The 20,509-nt window shown below is 35.7% G+C and overlaps 1 protein-coding gene across 5 annotated transcripts in view; it reads left to right on the plus strand.

The window, feature by feature from the left end:
* Nucleotides 1–20,509, plus strand: part of SHPRH (SNF2 histone linker PHD RING helicase) — an 81,449-nt gene that overhangs the window by 4,333 nt on the left and 56,607 nt on the right. For all 5 annotated transcript variants that reach the window (XR_010933641.1, XR_010933642.1, XM_067701843.1 and 2 more), the window contains exons 2-10: nucleotides 5,688–6,351; nucleotides 8,613–8,742; nucleotides 10,577–10,795; nucleotides 13,570–13,648; nucleotides 14,315–14,465; nucleotides 15,633–15,741; nucleotides 16,367–16,623; nucleotides 18,100–18,762; nucleotides 20,257–20,508. Coding sequence is in view for 3 of the 5 variants with exons in the window: in XM_067701843.1 (XP_067557944.1) it covers nucleotides 5,716–6,351; nucleotides 8,613–8,742; nucleotides 10,577–10,795; nucleotides 13,570–13,648; nucleotides 14,315–14,465; nucleotides 15,633–15,741; nucleotides 16,367–16,623; nucleotides 18,100–18,762; nucleotides 20,257–20,508 (2,496 nt within the window). In the remaining 2 variants the exon portion in view is untranslated. The remainder of the gene's footprint in view (nucleotides 1–5,687; nucleotides 6,352–8,612; nucleotides 8,743–10,576; nucleotides 10,796–13,569; nucleotides 13,649–14,314; nucleotides 14,466–15,632; nucleotides 15,742–16,366; nucleotides 16,624–18,099; nucleotides 18,763–20,256; nucleotide 20,509) is intronic.

The following is a 20,509-nucleotide window of genomic DNA, read 5'->3' on the forward strand; positions in this document are numbered from 1 at the left end:
CTATATATTTATACTGTCCAGTACAATAGCCACTAATCACATATGGCTTTTGAGCTCTTGAAGTGTGGTTAGTGAGAATGAAGAGCTGAGTTCAAATCTTTTTATAACTTAAAGTTAAATAGCCACAGGAAGCTAGTGGCATCCTTATTGGACTGCACAAACAACTTCCTTGAGACTACGGAGGAAACCACTCTTCTTCTAAGTCACAAGGCCAATGTGTTCCTAAGTAAGAGAAAGGTTCTGTCAACAAGGAAATGAGGTAGATCTTAGGTAGATAAGTAATATTATATGTTTCTTTTATGGTTATTGTTCTATTCAGATCTTCTATTTATTGGACCAGTTTTATTCATTACATTTTGTTAGTAAATTACACATTTTATCTAGATTTTTCAAGTTTATTAGAATAAAGCTATTCTTAATATTCTCTTACAGTTTTTAAATCACTTCTGCACCTACTTTTTGTCTTTGCTTTTTAAATTAGGGTTTTTTTAAATTTATTTATTTATTTTTGGCTGCATTGGGTCTTCCTTGCAGCGCGTGGGCTTTCTCTAGTTGCGGCGAGCGGGGCCTACTCTTCATTGCGGTGCGCGGGCTTCTCATTACGGTGGCTTCTCTTGCTGCGGAGCACGGGCTCTAGGCGCGCGAGCTCTAAGCGTGTAGTAGAGCCACAACTTCAGTAGTTGTGGCTCGCGGGCTCTAGAGTGCAGGCTCAGTAGTTGTGGCTCACGGGCTTAGTTGCTCTGAGGCATGTGGGATCTTCCCCGGCCAGGAATCGAACTCGTGTCCCCTGCATTGGCAGGCGGATTCTAAACCACTGCACCACCAGGGAAGTCCTGCTTTTTAAATTAGTTTTATTAAGGTAAATTACATGCAATAAAATTCAACAATTTTACACATACAATTTGATGAATTTTGACAAATGTGTACCATCATGTGATCACCAGTAGAACATTTCTGTTACCCCAAAGGTTTCCCTTCTGCTTCTTTGCTGCCAGTCACCTCTTACCACTTCCTGGCCCCTGATAACCACTAATCTGCTTTCTATCACTAGATTTTTACTTTTTCTAGAATTTCATATAAATGGAATCGTACACTATGTAGTCTTTCATTTCTGGCTTCCTTCACTTAGTATAATGTGTTAAAAATTCATCCATGTTGTTATATGTATCAGTAGTTTATCATGAGTAGTATTGCATTTGTTTATTCATCAGGTGATGGACATTTGGGTTGTTTCCAGTTGTAGGCTTTTATTAATAAAACTGCTATTAACAAATTCAAGTTTAAGTCTTTTATGATTCTGTGTTTTTATTTCTCTTAGGTAAATGCCTATGAGTGGGATTAATAGGCTGTGTAGAAAATATATATTCAATTTTGTAAGAAATTGACAGACTTTTCCTGTTGGAATGCTGGAGAATTCAGTTCTAGTTCTTCTACATCCTCAGTCTTTTAAATTTTAATCATTCTACTGGATATGTAGTTTCTCATTGTGGTTTATGGGTTGAATTTGAAATGCCTTAATAACTGATGATGGTGAAGATATTTTCATGTGCTTACAGTATTTGCAACGTATAGATCCTCTTTGGTGAAACGACTGTTCAAAATTTATGTCCGTTTTTTAATAAGGTTGTTTTTCTTACTATTGATTTGCAAGTTGTTTATATATTCCACATAGAAATCTTTCATCAGGTATTTGTTTTACTAATATTGTTTCCCATCCGCAGCTTCCCCTGTCATTTTCAGAACAATATCTTTTGAAGAGCCAAAGTATTTAATTTCATTAAAGCCTAATTTATTATTTTCTTATAGTCTCTGCTTCTTGTGTCCTATTTAAATTTTTTTTTTTGTTTTTTGGCCTAATCCACTGTCACTTAGATTTTCTCTTCAGTTTTCTTCCGGAAGCCTTACAGTTTTAGCTTTTATATTTCAGTTTATGATCCATTTCAAGTTAGTTTTTATGTGTGTGGGGAGGTAAAAATCAAGGTTCTTTTTTTTTTTTGCATAGAGGTATCTATTAAAAGGGATATTCTTTCCCCATTAATTGCCTTTGAATTTCTTTCAAAAATCAATTGACCATGCTATGTGGGTCTATTACAGGACACTTTATTTTGTTCCATTGGTCTATATGTCTATCTTTATATCATTACCACACTGTTTTGATTACTGTCAGTGTAAGTCCTGGAGTCCTTGTTAAATCTTTCAACTTTACTCTTCTTCTCCAAAATTATTTTGACTCTTCTAGTTCTTGGGAATCAGCTTGTCAGTTTCTACAAAAAAAAAAAAAAAAAGGCCTGTTGGGATTTCAAATGGGATTACTTTGACTCTGTAGATCAATATTGAGGAATTGACATTTTGGCATCTTGAGTCTTTCAGTCCATAAACATAGTACATAGTATATATATATCTCTATGATTATACTACTAGGCTATTTCTCTCTTTTTATGTAGACTTGACAATTTTCAGAATAAAAAATTCTTAAAGTTATCTTTTAAAGAACTGTAAAAACAAGAGAAAAAGACATATTTATGCACATATTTTTCATTCACAATGCTTTTTATCCCATTGTGTAGGTCCAAATTTCCATCTAATATCATTTTCCTTTGTGAGGACTTCCTTTAACATTTCTTGTAAATGAGGGTCTGTAAGTGAATTCTCTTGGCTTTTGTCATTTTTTTCACCTTTATTTCTTTAAAGATACAGTCAGCCCTCCATGTCTGCAGATTCTGCATCCACAGATTCAGCCAACTGCAGATCGAAAATATCCAGTAATATAATTTGCTTTCCTAAAATTGCCAGTCAGTTTTTTTTTTTTTTTTTTGCGGTACGCGTGCCTCTCACTGTTGTGGCCTCTCCCATTGCGGAGCACAGGCTCCAGACGCGCAGGCTCAGCGGCCATGGCGCACGGGCCCAGCAGCTCCGCGGCATGTGGGATATTCCCGGACCGGGACACGAACCAGCGTCCCCTGCAGCGGCAGGCGGCCTCCCAACCACTGCGCCACCAGGGAAGCCCACCAGTCAGTTTTTTTAATAGCCACCTTTTTGTGTTATGACTTCCTGATTCTGTTTCATGAAAACAGTGTTATCTCCCTGAAGATGTAATGATTTGACTGTTTTATAAAGTTCTTATTCAGATTGCTCCATCTGTTTGGGTGAAAGTTTCTTTGTTCATTTATACTCCTGTTGGAGATCCCTTCATGTTTGTTGATTGTGAACTCATCTTTGAGGTTCAGATTCCTTGCTTTACCTTTCATCGTCTCTGCTTGTACAGTTTGCTTAAGGGGAGGCTCAGAAGCAGATGTAAGACTTGTTTTCTGTTGTATTCAGTGAGGATGGGAGATTGGTGAGACCTCCATATAGGCAGAGTCCATTGTCATCTGCCTTTTTTTCTTTAGTCAGTGGCAAAGGACATCTTTCCAGTTTAGGCACCGCTCTCACCAGAAAATAGATATCTCCATCACAGCTACCTTGGCTTTGGGAGAAATAGGGCAGGTAAGGGCCTGTGGGTTTCCACTTTATTGTTCCACTATTATCTGTGCTGTAGCCCTGGACTCACTTTGGGTTCCACTACCAGGTCCCCCACCACTGAGCATGGCAGCCCGCTTGATGATGCTCCCGTCTTTTGTGCTAATACATTCACGCTGTCACTCAGCTTTCCAGTCTGATTCCCTCTGTATCATTCTTTAGGAATACCTCAAAGTTTCTGGTCAGCTGAGATTTCCCCTTGTTTTGTATTACCTTAAACAGGGCTAGATTTGGAGCAGAGTAATTAAGGATGGCAAGTTAGTGGAGGTAGAGAGATGTAGACTGCTCTGTGTGCTCAGTTTGTCGTCAAGAAACAAAAACACAGCTTATCGTCTGTATTGAATTGAAGACCATGGTTTGATCTATACTTCTTTTATATCCTCTCCTCAAATACAGCATGGTGTTGAATACTTACTGGGGACTCGGCGAATACCTGACTGGATGTATTTAAAAATGGAATTACTGAGAATACTTCTCTTTTTTGTTTTTCTATATATGTTATATATATATTTTTAACATCTTTACTGGAGTATAATTGCTTTACAATGGTGTGTTAGTTTATGCTTTATAACAAAGTGAATCAGCTGTACATATACATATATCCCCATATGTCCTCCCTCTTGCATCTCCCTCCCTCCCATCCTCCCTATCCCACCCCTCTAGGTGGTCACAAAGCACTGAGCTGATCTCCCTGTGCTATGCGGCTGCTTCCCACTAGCTATCTGTTTTACATTTGGTAGTGTATATAGGTCCATGACACTCTCACTTTGTCCCAGCTTATCCTTCCCCCTCCCCGTTTCCTCAAGTTCATTCTCTATGTCTGCGTCTTTATTCCTGTCCTGCCCCTAGGTTCTTCAGAACCATTTTTTTTTATTCCATATATATGTGTTAGCATATGGTATTTGTTTTTCTCTTTCTGACTTAACTTCACTCTGTATGACAGACTCTAGGTCCATCCATCTCACTACAAATAACTCAGTTTCTTTTTATGGCTGAGTAATATTCCATTGTATATATGTGCCACATCTTCTTCATCCATGCATCTGTTGATGGACACTTAGATTGCTTCCATGTCCTGGCTATTGTAAATAGAGCTGCAGTGAACATTGTGGTACATGACTCTTTTTGAATTATGGTTTTCTCAGGGTATATGCCCAGTAGTGGGATTGCTAGGTTGTATGGTACTTCTATTTTTAGTTTTTTAAGGAACCTCCATACTGTTCTCCATAGTGGCTGTATCAATTTACATTCCCACTAACAGTGGAAGAGGGTTCCCTTTTCTGAGAATATTTCTTAAACTGCACTTGAAGACAAATTTTGTTTATACATCCTTTTTTTTTCCCCAGCTACATGGTTGGAATAAATTGGAATAGGCACTAACCATCATTATGACTTTGTGATTTAACTTCTCTGAGTTGTTTTATGCTATGTATAGGAATTGGCTATTATTTTGGGAAACGTAGTTTAGGACCTACCTTATATAGGCTGCTTTTAGCCCAGTTTCCTCTTTTGAGTTGACAAAGCTTTCTTTTCTTTTTTCCCTATATTTTTAAATTTTCTTCTTTTATTGTCTCTGCCTTATTTCCCCTGTTTGCCATCACCACCTTATTTCTTGCCCAGATATCCCTCTTATTCTTTTTATATGCTGATTCACAAAAAGAAATACGTTTCTATGTTTTCATCTTCCTCTTTTGAAAAAGAAGATATATTTTTAGGGATTTTTAAGTTATGTAAGAGTCAAGTGAAGTTTTGTTAACTCTTTGGGATTATAAAACAAAATTGAAATTCTATGGTGATGATATGAATCTAAATGTCACGAAAAGTTTTCAAATAAGCATTTCCAGGATATCTGAGAGATTTACCTTACTATCATGCTGCTCATTAAATGTAGTTTTAGAATTTATTTTAGTTTAAACAACAAATTATCTATATTAAATTTATCTGTAAAAGACCAATAAGACCATTAGAATTTATATGATACATGAGATTATAGTGAGTGTGTTCCAAAGCTGTATTTGACTTATTAAAAAAATTATCCATTACTTTGTGTGTCTCTGAAGATTCCATGTTATGTGTGGGATTATTTTTCTCTGCTGAATTTCTCATCTGGGAGTATTTTAATACTAAAATCCTCTCTTGGAATGCCTACTGTTGCGTTTGTCTTCTAGACTTCATATTTACCAAGATAACTTGAAAATGAGCAGCCGACGGAAACGTGCTCCTCCAGTGAGGGTAGATGAGGAAAAGCAACAGCAGCTTCGTTGGAATATGCATGAGGACAGAAGGAATGAACCTCTCACCTCAACTGATGACGAGCAGTCCTGCCCAGGTTTGGACTCCTCTTCTGCTCACTGCATCATCCTAGATGATAGTCTAAAGGGAGAAGTGGCTCACAAAGATAAGAAGAGGTGTCCAGAAGTGGTGAGCCTCTCAAAATCAGTTGAAGAAGAGACTGGTGGCATTTTTTCCCCTTTGTCTCCAAAGCTGAATATTGTGATTTCTCCCTGTCACTTTGATAATTCTTGGAAAGCATTTCTAGGGGAATTAACTCTTCAGCTTCTTCCTGAACAGAGTTTAATTGAAAATTTTTCTGAAAGGAGTTTTACACTGATGAGTTCAGAGTCGAGCTGTCAGTTTGTGATCTATGTTCATTCAGAATGCGAAGATATAGAGAAAAAAGAAAGAGGACTCAACGAGCCAATCAGTATTTGTGACAAAGGTATTCAAGTGGAATCATCCTTTAGTGGTGAAATGTTAGAAGATTTGGGGTGGCTGCAAAAGAAGAAAAGAATAAAACTTTACCAAAAACCAGAAGGAAATCGCATTATCAAGGTATGCAATTTCTGTAGTGTCTTTTAAGGTTTTTCTGCATCAGACAGCCCATTTTGAAATTAACTTAGAAGGAAGGTCTGGAAAGCCAGCAATAAGCCTCTCATTATTAAGTGTCAGAGTACATTTTATTTGGGACATCCAATAACTATAAAAAATGTATATTATAGCTAATCATTTTCAGGCTGTTCTTTTTTCAGGATCTTCCTGATTTGCCCTTTCCAGATCTACTCTCAGTGACTTGTTTTGGTCCTCATTATCTCTTTCTCTTCCTGTAGCAATCCTTTAATTACTGCCTTTTCAACTCCTTCATTTCCTTTGTCTCTGGGCTGGTATGCTATGAATGCAAATGGAATTCTAGTCTATTTACTGCCTCTAGAATTAATGATAATCTGGCATATAAGTCTCTCCTTTGATAGGCCTTTGTCTCCTTCTCCAGCCTCAACTCTTAATCACCCTGCTTTTTAGTTTGTCCCAGAAAGTGCAAATTAATTTGTTTCCTGCAGATACCCTGCTGCCTTTTTGCATCTCTGCTTTTGCTCTCACACTTCCCTCTGCCTGGGTTGTGCCTTCCTCATCCCTCCAAACTCCTGGTCGTCGCTTAATGTTCAGCTCAGAGTTTACTTCACCTAAGGAGATGCTTTCTTAAACTCCATGGATGGTGTTACATGCTCTTCCCCCATAATATCTAACACATATGCTTATTTTTGCCTTGGTCACTTGTAGTGTACTTATATTTTATATCTTTCCCCCTCACTAGACTATGAAGTTTTTTATCTTCACAGCCCAGTAAAATACCATGTACTAAACAGATTTTCAGTAAATGAATGAATAAATTTACCATTCATTTCAGGCTCTGCTATTCACTAGCCAAGTAACTTTTTGTGAATCATTTAAAGGCCCTAATTTCAGGTTCTTTTTGTACGAAATGTAAATAGTACTCATTCTTTTTACCTCATACAGTTGTGTTGAGAATCAGGTGAGGTAATGTAAGTAAATGTACTTTGTCAACTATGAAGCAGGTTTATATACCTTCATGCTAGAACTTGAAAAGAAATTCTAAAATGTTAAATTCACCTCTGTTCAGTTGAAAGCTGTGTTATACATTTCTCACATTAAAAATCAATTATATTGATAGCCCCATTTATAGTTTCAGAATTGACAGAAGGAAAGGAGAAAATTTAGAAGCATTGGATTGTAATTAATTCTTCCCTGCAGTCTAACTGTACAACCAAGCATTCCCTCTCTTTGCTGATAGTGAGTGCCAAAAATTGTGGCTCAGGGATAACAAGTATGTAAGAATTCATGGATTGTATGCCTGTGTTCTGTCTACTTCTCCCACCCACACACCAAATCTTGATCTGTTCTGTCTTCCCTAATCCCAATTTTTATAAACTTTTAAACACTTATTGCTGCTATAGCAAGCCATCTCTAGGTACAAAGCAGAATATAAGTAGTGAAAAATAATCTTTGCCACTTATTCCTGTATAATACTGGTTGATTCTTGTTCTTTAGTGAAAAACTATGAGAATCTCAGTGATTAGGGAATCAAGCTCAGGATAATACAGGAAAATGAAGGAAACTGTATTTATTGATTATCTACCATTAGGAAGTTTTAAAATTGTACTAAGTGGGCTATCTCATATAGGTTTCTCTCTATTGGGGTCAGAATAAATCAATTATTTTGTTTGTTTATTTAGCTCTTAAATATCAATGCCAGTATTAAAATTCAAGTATTTTGACTACAAAACTTCATACTACATTGTTTCACTAGACTCAAGCTACATAACCTTAATCAAGGTCTGTTTTCCTATACATTTTAGTGTTTGATATAGTAATAGGGATTCCCAAACCTAACTGTGCTTAAGAATCCTGTCATGTGCATCAGAATCTTCTGGGGGAATCTGCATTTTTAACCAGCTTCATTGATATTCTGATGATCATCCAGTTGGGAAATCATTGACTTGGTTGGTAGAATTGGTGTTCTCATCACAGTCTCCCAGGTTCAGTTTCAGTTAAGGAAATATTTTTTTTCTAGCTACTTAAATGGTGCATCACACATACTAGGTACTGCATTTGTAGAATGAATTTGTTATTGAAAGTGAAAACATCTAAGGGAGATTTGGTAGGTATATATTTAGTGCTTGTGGGGTAAATACTGTGAATACCTTTAAAAATGATGATGTTAAAAAATGTTTTTCTTATATCCTCAAAAATGGTATAGTACAATCAAAACTATTTTTATGTTGATTAATTCTATGTAGGTTGGAATTTATCTTTTGGAAGGTGGCCTAGCAAAACTAGATTTTCTGAGTGATGCAAACTCAAGAATGAAAAAGTTCAATCAACTCATGAAGAGAGTGATGGAAAAGTTATACAATTTTATTATTCCAGGTAATATTTAAAGTAAACTTTAAAATTGCTACTACTGAAGAGCTGTGGGTTTTCCCCCAAATCCTATACATAACAGCCAGAAAAACAGCTACTAAAACCATAGTAAAAATTAAACCTTCATAAAATTGCTATATGACAAAATTATACTTATCCGAAATACCCCTACTTCTATAATTTTTGTCTTTATTTGCTTAATAATGTGCTTAGCTTATAGTAGTTACTCAAGAAATGTTTATGGAGTCAATAGGCAGAATTTAAAGGGATCTGAGCTGATTGGAATTTTTGCATTATTCCTGTGCTTTTTTATTTTGTCATGGCCAGAGATTCTTGGCTGGCCTTTATTCCACCTCTCCTTTGCAGTCTGACAAATAATCTCAAGAGCCTGCTTCCCATAAAGACCAGTTAACTTTGCTACTGTTTCTTGGCAAGACGTTGTATCGTTGGTCAGGACTGCAGTTTCAGAGTTGTCTGCCATTGGTTCCCAAGGGAGAGTGTGGATGGCTTGATGCAGCCCATCAACACTACTGGAAAAACGGCTCAAATTCTCCAAGTCCTGCTCATGGTGGGTCAGCCTTATTTCAGGTGCAAATTATAGAACATTTTTATACTGGAATATTTGGGAAATCCGTTTCTGAGCTTGGTTATTGAATTGTTTCTGCAGTACATTCTTTGCAAAGCTTCATGATAACTAATAATAGTAAATCATTTTGCATGTTAAAGACTTAAAATTGGAAGGAATGCTTTTAAGTACACCTAGAATTTTTAAAGTTATAAGAATTCCATTATTCTGCCTTTTAAAAATAATAAAATTTGAACTTTTCAAAGGAAAACTTCAAGGATTTTAAAGGAAAACTTCAAATTTAGTTACTAATACTGGAGTATACACCTATACTAACAGTCTGAAATAACTAAGCATATAACCACACATTAATTGTAAACTTTTGAAAATCTTAATATGACATAATTTTTATTGAAAATAGTAAATTATTTTATGGTACAGTTTTTATTTTAGGGCATATGAGGCCTGTTCTATAAATGTGTGTAGGCCTATTTGAAACCTTTCACTAATAAATCATTAGCTTTAGTTAATAGGGTTTGTAAGTTTGTTCAAGAGTTTGAATTTTTTTTTTCATGTTGTAGGCATGAATCTTCTTCCACAGGGCAATTGTGCCCAACAAATGAGTCTGAAATTCTTACGAATTTGTGTTGATGGCTTAAGCCCTTAATCTCCTGATTGGCTGCTGGTGCTGCTACCAAATACCTATCCTTTTTAGCATAAGAAATAGAATGGGAATCCTTGTCTTATTAGACATAGAAAAATTGCGTATGGATTTTTTTTATGTTAAGATGTAAAAGTGAAATAAATGATCCTTTTACAAACTGCAAAAGATATTCACATTCAGTTCCTCAGATGTTTATTAAACATCTACAACGCGCAAGGCACGTGCTAGCTGCTCTGAGGAACTATAAAAACAAAAGACAGCCTTTGCTCTCAAAGAGCATTACAGTTCAGTGGGGAAGGGATGAATACACACAAATGATTGTATTACCAGACAGATTGCAATATATTACTATATCCAAAGTATAAGAGTATTGCATGAACACAGAAGAGAATATTAATTCTGACCAGGGAAAACAAAAGAAAATGTCGTGGAAAAAGTATCAGTTGAATTTTCTTGAAGGATGGTTGGATAAATTTTTGATCAGTCAAAAAACATACTAAGAAAGGCCCCAGAAGTGGAAGAATGCATGGTATGTTCTTGAAATAAGAATTGCTTATAGTTATAAATGTGGATGGGATTGTTTTTGAGTACATTTGTTCTTGGATATACAGATGTGTTGGAAGAGGATGAGGAAGATTCAGAGAGTGAGCCAGAGGGACAGGACATTGATGAACTCTATCACTTTGTGAAGAAAACACATCAACAAGAAACTCCATGCATCCAAGTGGATGTCCAGCATCCTGCACTGACTCCTGTGTTGAGACCATACCAAAGAGAGGCTGTAAATTGGATGCTACAACAAGAGCATTTCAAAAGCACCCCTGCTAGTGGCAAGTATAAGATGCTTAAAGAAAGGCAAATTGATCAGAGGGATTATATGAGAGAGAGGGTAGGGGGAAATCGATCAGTAAACAAATCATATTGAAAACATAGGATAGAATGGGTGCTACTATGAACAAAATTATTTTCTAAGAAATCCTTCAAAACTGAAATCTAGAGAAATTCATATATGAGTTCCCTCATCCATAAAAGTTCAAACTGATTTTTTCAGCCAAAGTAAAGGCTGCCTTGATTGGAATTTTTAAAAACCAAGAAATTTTTTATATGCCTTTCCAACTAAGAATTGCTTTTGTAACCTGACCAGATGGAATCTTCCTAATATATGTAAAAGGCTTTACAATTTAATCATGAATGTTAGGGACAGAAAGCAAATTTACAAAAGTGGGAGACAATGTGTGACTAACCTAATTTTCCTAGGTTTGCATTTATTTTCTTTACTCCACAAAATAAATAATAAAATGAAACACCATCTAATAAGTGTTTTCGAAAAAGTAGTAGATTTATGGGAGTCATTTGTGCCACTTCTTTATCATTGTCTTTAAAGGCATGGGCACAAGATGAGATTTTTACATGACTCTAGGAAGTAAAGTGTTAACTATTTCTCACTCTTCCTGTATAGATTTATTTTAATCAGTGATGAATAGCTCTTATTTCTCCCACTTTTTTATCCAACAAACTTTATTTTTTTAACTTTTTATTTTGGAAATATCCGTTCATAGCCAATATTATTTCTTCTTCCTCCTCCTCCCCCAATATTTTGAATTATTTTGAAATAATAATCCCACATATTGTATCATTTCTTCTGTTAATATTTCGGTTTATTTCATTAAAAGATAAAGGATCTTTTAAACAGATATAAATATATGTATAATGCATTTTAAAACCCAATAATTCCTTAATATCACCAAATCTCTCTCCCTTCCTTCCCTCCCTTCTCTCTATTTCTCCTTCTTATAGTTTGTTCAAATCTGAAACCAAATAACATCCATATATTGGAATTAGTTGCTGTCTCTTAAGTTTCTTTTAGTCCATAGGTTCTATCTCCCCTCTCTTGTATTTTTTTTGTATATTTGTTTAAGGAATGGTTAGCTCTGTAGAGTTTACCACAGACTGGATTATTTTTTCTCCAAAATGAAATAATTTTTTTCAACTAAGGAATTTGATTAAGGTGTAACTTACATACAGTAAAATGCACAGACCTTAAGGGCACAGTTTGATAAGTTTTGATGAATCTATGCATCTGTGAAACCAGCAACTCAGTTAAGACATAGAACCAGACTTTTTCAAATGTAGCCACTGGCCACACATGCCTCTTGAGACTTGAAATGTGGTTGTCCAAATTATGTGCAATAGGTTTAAAATATATACTAGATTTCAAATAGTACCAAAAAAAGAATGTGAAATATCTCACTACTAATTTTTATATTGATTGCATATTGAAATGATAATATTTTGATTATATTGGGCTAAATGAAAACAACTATTAAAATTAATTTTACCTGTTTCTTTTAATATTTCTATCATACAGGGCTGACAAAGTATTTCCATCACCCCAGCAAGTTCTATAATTGCCCAGTCAGTTCTCCTACTGCAACCCCTTCGGGAGGCAACCACTATCACCGTAAATTAGTTTTGCCTGTTTTTTTTGTTTTTGTTTTTGTTTTTTTTGGTGTTTTTTTTTTTGCGGTACGCGGGCCTCTCACTATTGTGGCCTCTCCTGTTGTGGAGCGACAGGCTCCGGACGCGCAGGCTCAACGGCCATGGCTCACGGGCGCAGCCGCTCCGCAGCATGTGGGATCTTCCCGTACCGGGGCACGAACCCGTGTCCCCTGCATCGGCAGGCGGACTCTCAACCACTGCGCCACCAGGGAAGCCCAGTTTTGCCTGTTTTTGAAACAAACGGAATGATAAAATGTGTACACTCGGATGGAAGGAGTTGGCCTCTTTCAACATAATGTTTTCGAGGTTCATCCGTGCTGCATGTGTCAGTGATTCATTGTTTTTTGTCCACAGGCTGGATTTTGTTGATTAAATCCCATGTATCATTTAGTAGTTTTTCTGTTCCCTTGGTTCCCGTAAATTAAAGCTTTTTATCTTTTAATTTTTTTCATTTTATAAAACCTATATGTCTGTATTCCTACTTCATCTATTAATCCCTAAAGAAAGTAACAAAAAGTGACTTACCATTTCACTGGTGAGTGGAGCCATACTTCCTACTTAGCAGTTGGTTTGTACAACTTAGAATATTAAGGGAAGGGTTAGTGGACGATTCTGGCTGAAATAAACTCAGTACTTCAGTGTTATAGTTTTAGATATTATTTCCTCAGTTAAGCCTTTCCTCTGACTCAGACCCATATAAAAGGTTAGGTCTGATTTACGTTAATGTATTAGTCCAGTATCGTATATCTGTTGAGTTATTTAAAGACATCAGGTAACTTCTTGAAGGATTTATAAAAGATAAGCTACTTTCCTTTATTGGGTAAGACTTGGTTATATGTATTAGTTTTCTTTTCCTGTTAATCCTCTGTAATTTGCTAAACTTTTTCTGTCTTATCACTTGTTTATATGGAACATATTGGTGCCCAAAGCAAAGGAAGCTAAAGAATAATATCTGAAGAAAAGAATGAGACGAGTCCTAGCCTTTTTCCCATGTGTATGTGCCTTTCCAGGGTGTCCTGACTGTTAACTTACTTTTATTTTAATGTGATTATCTGGCAGAAAGGAAAACAAACAAACTTGTTCTTATGATTATATTTTTCTTTAGAAAATGCCCTGCACTTCCTATGGCGAGAAATCGTTACATCTGAGGGTTTGAAACTCTACTACAATCCATATACAGGCTGGTAAGGCAAAACGATAGTAAAAATAAATATTACAAAAACCTGTATGAGATTGGTAGCGTAAGTCTTCAGCCTCAGCAGTACCTCAAGAAGGAATACTAAGTCCAGGTCTCATTAGACATTTTTATAGATAGACATAGAATTAATAGCACTTGTAATTTTTCAGTAGATAAATGCAGTATAATAGACTTAATATGCATAGTTATTGGTATTTAAAGAGATGATAATTTTAGGTAAAAATGTCATCTTATTATGGGCCAGTTCATTAAATTTGTTAATTTCTATTACAAAAGAGTTTTAGGAATCATTAAATATGACTAGTGAATCAGTAGTTATTGCCATTCTTAATTTTTTATTCACAGATTCATAAAGGTCACAGAAAGAAGGCAGACATGCTTCCTTTTATTTATAGAAGAGAAAAATGATGACAGTACCAATTCTGTTTCTGCAGACTTTAGTTGTCAGCTCAGGCAGTTTTTTGATCACAGTTCTTATCTAGGGATAAGATCTAGGGATTATAATTGTTCATGATCTAGGGATTATAATTGTTGCAACCTAAAATATAATTTTTAAAAGCTTAGCCTTCTATGCATTTCTCCCAGTTCTCTTTAGGAACAGTGTAATTTTTATTTGTATTCCTATGATGTGTTTTTCTTGTCTTTTCCTTAGCATCATCCGTGAGTACCCAAATGCTGGGCCACAGTTGCTTGGTGGAATCTTAGCAGATGAGATGGGTCTGGGAAAGACAGTAGAGGTTTTGGCTCTGATTCTGACACATACTCGACAAGATGTCAAACAAGATGCTCTCACTCTTCCTGAGGTAGTAGGAGTACTATAGGGCTTGGGAAAGCGGGGACATATGTTCTCCAAAAGCATCATATATCGAACATTTGCTTGGCACTTAAGTCAACACTTTCAGTTTACTCTGCAATTAATGATTTATATTAGTTGTTAGTTAACTTCAAGTAGGCACAGAAAATGGGATGTTTGTGACCTGGAGGGGTTTTTTTAAAGTGATATTGACCAACTAGGAAGGCGACATGCTGTCACTTACCAAGCTTCCTTCTAGCTGGCAGAGAAATTCCCTTAGGAAAGTTTTATTACTTCCTCAAATGTTTTGTCACTACTTCACGTCTCCGTATTACTGCTAAATATTTTTGAGAGTTATTTTTCAAAAACTGTGCAAATCTCAGATATGTAAATCTTAGAGTCAAATATCAATAATTAGAACTTTGTTACAGGATAAACAGCTTAGTAATTAGATTGCTAGATGAAACAAACTCTGAGTCTTTATTCCAAAATACAATTGTGTTTAAAAATGCAAATTTTAGAGTTTATAAGAAAAAGAAAAAACTTCAGTGAGGCAAATATAGCTCACAGTTCATATTTTCCAATAATGGAATCTGAAATCAGCCCATTTAATCCTGCCGAAATGAGGCCACTAGTTAAAGGCATAACTGTAATTACCTGTAGGGCCCACCATGCTCACAACCTTAGTGGTTATGTGATCTTTTAATAGTGTAAAGTTTGCAAAATTAGCCTTTCAGATTTGAGTAAGGGTTAGAGTAGGGAATGTCTATTTCCTTTGTAGAAAATGAGTTGGAGTATTCAGTTTTAACTATCGGTAACTTCCTTTGGATATTTTCTGTTCATTAGCTGTGTTAATTTTAAGTTATTTTGAGTATTATTACAAATTCAGTGGGTTATTACTATTTTAAACAGGACTTGAAAAGTTAATTTCAGAAGTTTCACACTTAAAATTTAGGTAATTTAAGATAACATGTACAATTTTAAAAAGTGATGGCTAGCTGTAAACTCTGAAATAAAAAATAAGGTTTATATGTGTGCATAACATATTTAGCCCTTTCTTTCATAATTTATTATAACTCTTTTGCATCTCCTTAATAGAAGGAGGGTTTGTCTTATTAAGCAACTCAGAATACTGAAAGCAAAACACTGTGTGACTACTTAATGTTGTTTATATCAGGGAAAAGTGGTGAATTATTTCATTCCATCACATAATTCTGGAGGAAGTGTAAAAAACACAGAAACCCAGAATATGGAATTTGAACCAAAAGAAAAAGTTCAGTGCCCCCGTAAGTATGAAATCTCTTAAAGGTAACACCTTTTTACAGTGATCTTTGTTCTGGTTCTTATTATATAGAGATATCTTGTAATTGTTATGAATAATTGTTTCTACAGTTATTTATACTTTGCATAAAAGTTCAGTTACAAGGCATATTATCTTAACAAAAATAAACATTTATTCTTTGGTTTGACTTGGTCCAGACAGTTTTTTTGCTTAATTTGTAACATTTAAATTTCTTTAGCTTACAGTTTAAATCAGGCTTTGATAAAGAGTAGCTACTTCAGATTCTGCTAGCAAATGAATGTTTCCCTTGCTAATGGTAGTAGCATTTATGTAAATAACTGTGAGAAGTTTTTTTTTTAATATGTAGTTTTAAATGATAGTTGATTTGTAAGATTAACAAATTAATGTAATTGTTCCTTAAATTATTCCATTACAGTAATTTATTTCTTAATTATTGAGATAAATTTTTATTACATATTCTTCAAAATGATGATGTACAGACAACATATCTTTAATAAATCTTTGATTTATTTTCTTCTTAACTTGGTCCTCGGTACACATTAAGATTAACTGAGTTTTCTTTTCATTTTAATTGTCTTGACTGAGTTAGCATATCCTTTTGCATTTAGCTACACGTGTGATGATCCTGACAGCTGTTAAAGAAATGAATGGAAAAAAAGGAGTTTCCATTCTTTCCATCTACAAGTATGTCAGTTCTATATATAGATATGATGTTCAACGGAACAGGAGTCTTCTGAAAAGGATGCTGAAATGTTTAATTTTTGAAGGTCTTGTGAAACAGATCAAAGGCCACGGTTTTTCTGGTACTTTTACACTGGGAAAGAATTACAAGGAAGAGGATATACATGATAAAACAAAAAAGCAGGTAACAGAGCATTTATTAAGTAGCTTTATGTGATGCTTTACAGAATAAGTTGACAGACCCCACCTGTCTGAAGCTCTTACAGTCTGATGATAAAAAAACAAACATTAGGAAAAATGCTTACGGCTGAGGCATATGTTTTCTACTTCCTGAATATAAGTTCCGTCAGAGTAGCAACTTTATTTTGGTCACCATTAAGCCTGGAGAAGAGTGCGTGACATATGTCAGGTACTCAATAAATATTTATTGAGTGAATTATAAAATTAGTTTGTTAAGCATATTATAATTTAAGATAACTTTTCTTACCCTCATGTTGTCAGCAGTTTAAAAAGCATGTTCCATACTTTATAAAAATATTGATACCTTACATTTGCATAGCTCTTTATATACAATGAATCTTTTATATAAGTTTTTATTTTTCCCATGTCATCACCTTATAAAATGTTTATTTTTTTTAATAAAACTGCTGCTTTGTGGCCAATAAGGTCAGTTTGCTTTTAAGAAAATAGTTACAAATTGGCAAACATAAATCAAGAAAAGACTAATGACAACAATTTAGAATGTAGAGTTACCAGCTTAGCTACTGTGAAAGAAATGGCAGACCAAAAAGTTCATTTCCTAGAGCAGGGAGTCTCCACCAGTTTCTCCCCAGCTAGGTTAGAAGACTGCAATGAACTTCTGTGCTTTTAATAATCCTTCTGCTACCCAAAAAAGAAAATCTCCTTCAGTTAATGCCAGTCATTCCATGTTAATGTCATTCATTCCTCTGTTCAACCTTGACTGTGACATCACTTCTAGGAAGCTATTGCTGGCACCTACCTCCCCATCGCAGCCCCTCTGGGTTATATAACCCTCTTATGCATTCCTATGGCGTCATTTTATTTTTTACTGTTCTGTCTTTTCCAACAGACCCCTTTGAGACCAGGAGCTAAATATTCCTCATATATATATCCCCAGCATCTAACATGATGCCTGGCACAGAATTGGCATTCAATAAATAATTGCAGGAGGGTACACAGTTAGAAAGGAGAAAGAAAGAAGGAACTTATTTGCTAATTGCAGTAACTAGTAGATTAATTTTCACTTTGTTTAAATGCTGTATTTTAATACTTGGTATTTGTATAATTGCCCTAGTTTGTATATTTATATATTATAAACTACCCGTTTTTTATTGATTTAGGCAGATTGTAAATTATAAGAAGTTGATGCCAAAATTAGTAGCTCCCTTTATCTTTCTAACTTTTGTTCACTCCAAATCTTAATGATATAGCAATAGAGCTTTCTTTTGCTTTTGGAGGGGAAATCAGGGAGGGGAGTTCTTAGAGCAACTTGAAAGCCACTGATCAAGAGTGATTCTCCTCAGGGAAGGGGTAACAAAGACTGGCTACTAGATTTTTATGTAAAGCACATGAAGTTGGGCATTTAATTTCAGATATGTCACTCTGTTGAAATAAATTAAATAAATAATATTTTTCATAGGTTGTGGGGAGTCCAAGGAAAATTCAGAAAGAATCCAGAAAACCAGGGAGCAAGGACACAGATTCCGAATACTTGCCATCAAACACCTCTGATGATGATGATGATCCTTACTATTATTACTATAAGGCCAGGAGAAATCGTAGTAAATTGAGGAAAAAGCCTGTTGTTCCATCCACAAAAAAGGAAAAAAGTCAGCTTAACATCAATCTCAACTCACAGGATCGCTGTCCAGCTACCGGTGACTCTGCAGTTACTGATGTTACCACATCTGAAAGTACATGTGTCTTTGAAGTCAAGCAAAAACATGCAGCAAAGGACCAAGCTGAATCTCTAAATCCTGTTGGTCATGACATGCCACATTCTAATATCATGGGTCCCTATAATTCCTCCAGTTATCACTTTGAGTGCATATGTGGTGAAGTTGACCAGGTAGACCGTAAGCCTCGTGTTCAGTGCCTGAAATGCCACTTGTGGCAGCATGCAAAATGTGTGAATTATGAAGAGAAGAATCTGAAGATTAAACCTTTCTACTGCCCCCACTGCCTTGTTGCGATGGAGCCAGTATCAACAAGAGCAACACTGATCATCTCCCCTAGTTCCATCTGTCATCAGTGGGTGGATGAAATCAATAGACATGTGAGGTCATCATCTCTTCGGGTCTTGGTAAGGTAGTTTGGACTCTTTAAAGGGATAGGAAAATGTAAATTTTCACTCCATGATATTTTTTTTTTTTTTTTTGAGGTATGCGGGCCTCTCACTGTTGTGGCTTCTCCCGTTGCGGAGCACAGGCTCCGGACGTGCAGGCCCAGCGGCCATGGCTCACGGGCACAGCCGCTCCGCGGCATGTGGGATCCTCCCGGACTGGGGCACGAACCCATGTCTCCTGCATCAGCAGGCAGACTCTAAACCACTGCGCCACCAGGGAAGCCCCATGATAATTTTTATAATCTTTGTCACTTTGTTTTTTATCCCCAAAATTAACTGAATGAGATAATAATAATATTAAATCAGAACTTGAAGAGGAAATTGAGAATAAGAAATAGAACCATAGACTGTTTATTCTTTTCTGACATCAGAAGTTAAAGCACTTTGGATGGAAAGATGAAAGCTTTTGAAAAAAATCTTGATCGTATAAATGAAAAAGTCTTTGTATAAGCGTTTATACTCTGAGAGAAATGCAATTCAAAGGCAGCATTGTGTAATAGTATGAACTTGTATGATCTTTCAACTTTTAGCTCCAGAATCTTCCTCTGAAGCCTCAGTTACCCCATCTGTAAAATAAGGATTTACTCATTCAACAGATATTTATTGAGTACCTATTATGTGCCAGGAATTGTGCTAAGTTCTGAAAGTAGTACCCCCTCACAGACTTTTTGTGAAGATTAAATGATTTGATAAAGTGCTGGCACATAGTAAGTGGTCATTTAATGTTGTTGTTCACTACTGTTAGTTTTCTTTACTCTCTTTGTTCTTCTTTCCACACAAATGTTATGTATGTTTTCTGGATTTCAGCCACTATGATAGGCATGGAGAGTACAGTAATATGTAAAAGACCATCTTTGCCACTGAGGAGCTCTGTTCTGTAGGGTAGGTAGATTCAAACCTTGGTTTGAATCTTGACTCTACCAGTTTGGAGCAAGTCACTACATGTTTCTTACGTGTGGGATCGAAATAATAACAACTAACAGGATTGTTGTTGAAAGTAGGAGATAAAACTTTGCATGGTGTCTGAAATATAAAAGGCATTCAGTAAATAATAGCGCTTATTGTTCTACTTTTTCACACCATTGTACTTTTGTACAAGCTATTCCATCTACCCACCTACCTGTAAGTCCTTTTCCCTTTTTCTCCACCTGTGAGGACTCCTCAATGTACTTCAAGATCTACCGCAAATTTGAATTTCTCTCTGAATTTACTTTCTTAGCCATAGAATTGGTCTTTCCACTGTGAGCCTTCACATTTACTGTTGCATTCACATTACTTATTAGTCTTACACACTAAAATGCATCTTTCTCTAGACAGGTATAGGATGTATCTTATAGCACGTTTGGTTCTAAACAAATAGAAAGGGCTCAGTAAGTGTATAAATAAATGACTGTTTCAGTATCTTTGATGTGCCTTTCTGCAATAACTGTATCTATGCTGATTATTTCCTAGGTATATCAAGGAGTGAAGAAAGATGGTTTTTTACAGCCTCATTTTTTGGCAGAACAGGATATAGTCATCATTACTTATGATGTCCTTCGTTCAGAACTAAACTATGTAGATATCCCACACAGCAATAGTGAGGATGGGCGTCGCTTAAGGAACCAGAAGCGCTATATGGCCATTCCGAGCCCCCTTGTAGCTGTGGAGTGGTGGAGAATTTGCCTTGATGAAGCTCAGATGGTTGAATGTCCTACTGTAAAAG

The sequence above is a fragment of the Pseudorca crassidens genome, chromosome 13, assembly GCF_039906515.1.
Source record: "Pseudorca crassidens isolate mPseCra1 chromosome 13, mPseCra1.hap1, whole genome shotgun sequence".
Classification (NCBI taxonomy): Eukaryota; Metazoa; Chordata; class Mammalia; order Artiodactyla; family Delphinidae; genus Pseudorca; species Pseudorca crassidens.